Source organism: Zingiber officinale, chromosome 7A (genome assembly GCF_018446385.1).
Source record: "Zingiber officinale cultivar Zhangliang chromosome 7A, Zo_v1.1, whole genome shotgun sequence".
Lineage (NCBI taxonomy): Eukaryota > Viridiplantae > Streptophyta > Magnoliopsida > Zingiberales > Zingiberaceae > Zingiber > Zingiber officinale.
In genome coordinates, this window is record NC_055998.1 from 126000029 (window position 1) to 126003029 (window position 3001).

General features: G+C 49.5%; 1 protein-coding gene across 1 annotated transcript; it reads right to left on the minus strand.

The window, feature by feature from the left end:
• Positions 1-1320: 1320 nt before the first annotated feature.
• On the minus strand, positions 1321-1689 carry LOC121999704. Its single transcript, XM_042554348.1, has one exon. The coding sequence runs from the start codon at positions 1687-1689 to the stop codon at positions 1321-1323; it is 369 nt and encodes a 122-aa protein (XP_042410282.1).
• Between the last annotated feature and the right edge of the window lie 1312 nt (positions 1690-3001).

The following is a 3001-nucleotide window of genomic DNA, read 5'->3' on the forward strand; positions in this document are numbered from 1 at the left end:
GGACACCCGCTCCCCGACCCGTCCAGTCTTTTACCTGGTTCGCGACATCAGGACTTTCCACCTAGGGTTACCACCCCCTAGGAATTTTACCTGAAGCCCTCGACCCACCAAGACTTTTCGCATAAGATTACCACCCCCTATGACCTAGGGTTACCACCCCTAGGATTTTCCACCTGCCTAACCTCAGTTAGGACTTTTGCCTAAGTACACTTAGGTCTTTCCTGCAAGCTCATTCAGACTGTTAGATCACAACATAACCTTAACTTTGAATATTTTGCCATTATCAAAACACTGGTTCGATCGTCGGATGCTTCCCGCACCAACATTCAGGTCGGGTATTTACCGCCGGTTCGGCTCTGGCGTTTAACGTCGTCACTCGATGGTCTTCAGGTCGGGTATTTAGGGGTGTAATCGAGCCGAGCCGAGCCGAACTCTTGGATGTTTGAATTTGGCTCGTTTATAATCGAGTCGAGCTCGAGCTTTATTTAACGAATATATTCATGGCTCATGAGCTTATTCGAGCTTTTATCGAGCCTAAACGAGCTTAATAAATATAAATTATAAATTTAAATATTCATTAAAAACTAAATTATATATTTTAAAATTATAATATTCTTATTAAAATTTATAATTTTATCCTAATAAATAAATTTAATATATTTGTCTATGTTTTTCATAAGTAGAGTGTAAAATATATAAATTCAATATCAAAACCATTATTCTTTTATTTAAAAGTTGATTTATGAGTTTAACGAACATGTTCACGAGCTAACGAGCCGAATATCATGAAGCTTGAGCTTGGTTTATTTATCTTAACGAGTCTCATTAAACGAGCTCAAACGAGCTTTTATCGAATCGAGCTTCGAATAGCTCACGAGCGGCTTAGCTCGTTTACACCCCTACGGGTATTTATAGTCGTCGGTTCGGCTTTGGCGTTTAACGTCGTCGCTCGACGGTCTCCAGGCCAGGTATTTATAGCCGCCGGTTTGGCTCTGGCATTTAACGTCGCCGCTCGACGGTCTTCAGGCTGGGTATTTATAGCCGTTGGTTCGGCTCTGGCGTTTAACGTCGCCACTCAACGGTCTTCAGGCCGAGTATTTATAGCCGCCGGTTCAGCTATGGCATTTAACGTCACCGCTCGACGGTCTTCTGAATTACCCAGCCGTTCAGCGATGATCTGACAATCCTTTGCTTTTCGATTTTAACCCTGCAGTCAAAAGGCGTAGGGCAAAGAAGAGATACACGACACTAAATACATTGGCGCACCTTTCACCCAGCTCGGTACGGCTGGAGATGGTTCACACTCCATGGACGTTCCAGTCACCGTCCATCTTTATCTTCTAAATAATAAGCTCCCGAGCGGAGCTTCTCCACAATCTTGAACGACCCAGCCCACGGAGCCTCCAGCTTGCCAACGTCACCGACCAATTTCACCTTTCTCCATACTAGGTCGCCGACCTGAAAGGATCGGGGGATCACCCACCGGTTGTATCTTTGCCTCATTCTTTGCCGATAGGTCGTCAGCTGAGCAGCCGCCTTGGCGCGCGTCTCATTCACTAAATCAAACTCCAGTTGTCTTCGCTCGGCGTTGTCCGCATCATACTGCTGCACCCGATCATATTCTATTCCGACTTCGGCGGAAATGACTGTCTCACCCCCATACACCAAGTGGAAAGGTGTGACACCCATCCCCTCCTTTGGTGTCGTTCAGATTGCCCACAATACGCCTGGAAGCGCGTCCACCCAGCTGCCCCCCAACATGGTCGAGTCGAACTCGGACAATCTGCAGGATCTCCCGATTGGCTACTTCAGCTTGCCCATTGCTTTGGGGGTAAGCCACTGAAGTGAAGGCCTGTTGGATGCTGTATCCTTCGCACCACTCTCTGAGTTGCTGACCGACAAACTGCCTTCCGTTGTCTGAGATGAGCCAGCGAGGGATGCCGAACCGACAAATAAGGTGCTGCCAGATGAACTTCTTGACCATCTGTTCGGTGATCCTGGCCAGCGGCTCGGCATCTACCCACTTGGAGAAGTAATCAATGGCAACGAGTAAAAACTTCTGTTGACCAGTTGCCATGGGGAAGGGCCCACTATGTCCAAGCCCCACTGGTCGAACGGGCAGGATACCGCGGACGTCTTCATTCCTTCTGTCGGCCGGTGTGAGAGATTGTGGTACTTTTGGCAGGACAGGCAAGTGGATACGGTCCGAGCGGTGTCCTCTTGAAGGGTAGGCCAAAAGTAGCCAGCCAGCAAAATCTTTCTTGCTAGCGAACGACCACCTGGATGTCCACCACAGGAGCCTTGGTGTACCTCCTGCAGTATGTAGTCGATGTCTTCTGGCCCGACGCATTTGAGAAGCGGTCGGGAGAAAGCTTTCTTATACAGCTGGTCTCTGATTAATGTGAATCTGCCCGCTCGCCTTCTCAGCAGGTGAGCCTCTTCCCGATCGGAAGGCACAGCTCCTGCTCATAGAAACTCTATCAGCGTCGTTCTCCAGTTACTGGAAAGGTGAGTCCCTCCATCCGGTCGATATGGGCCATGAGGGACATTTGCTCGATCGGCTGCTGCATGACGATCGACGATATGGAGCTGGCTAGTTTCGCCAGTTCGTCTGTCCTTGATTCTCCACTCGGGGTACCTTCCTTATAACCACCTTCTGGAAATTGGCTTTCAACTTTTCGAATGCCTCGGCATAGAGCCTGAGCCGAGCATTGTTGATCTCGAACGTTCCGAAGAGCTGCTGGGCGGCTAACTGCGAGTCCGAATGAATCAGAACTCTGATGGCGCCCACGTGTCGAGCGGCTTGCAGCCCGGCTATGAGAGCCTCGTACTCGGCTTCATTGTTGGTTGCTCGGTAGTCCAGCCGAACAGATAGCTACATCCGCTCTTCTTTGGGGGAGATTGGTAGTATTCCCACCCCACTCCCTTGCCGAGTGGAAGACTCATCCACGTACACCTTCCAGGTGACTTCGGGCTCGGGGTCTTGCACCTTGGTGACGAA

Coding starts and splice junctions, on each gene's coding strand:
- LOC121999704 (XM_042554348.1), bottom strand. CDS start 1,689: ATGGGTGTCACACCTTTCCACTTGGTGTATGGGGGTGAGACAGTCATT.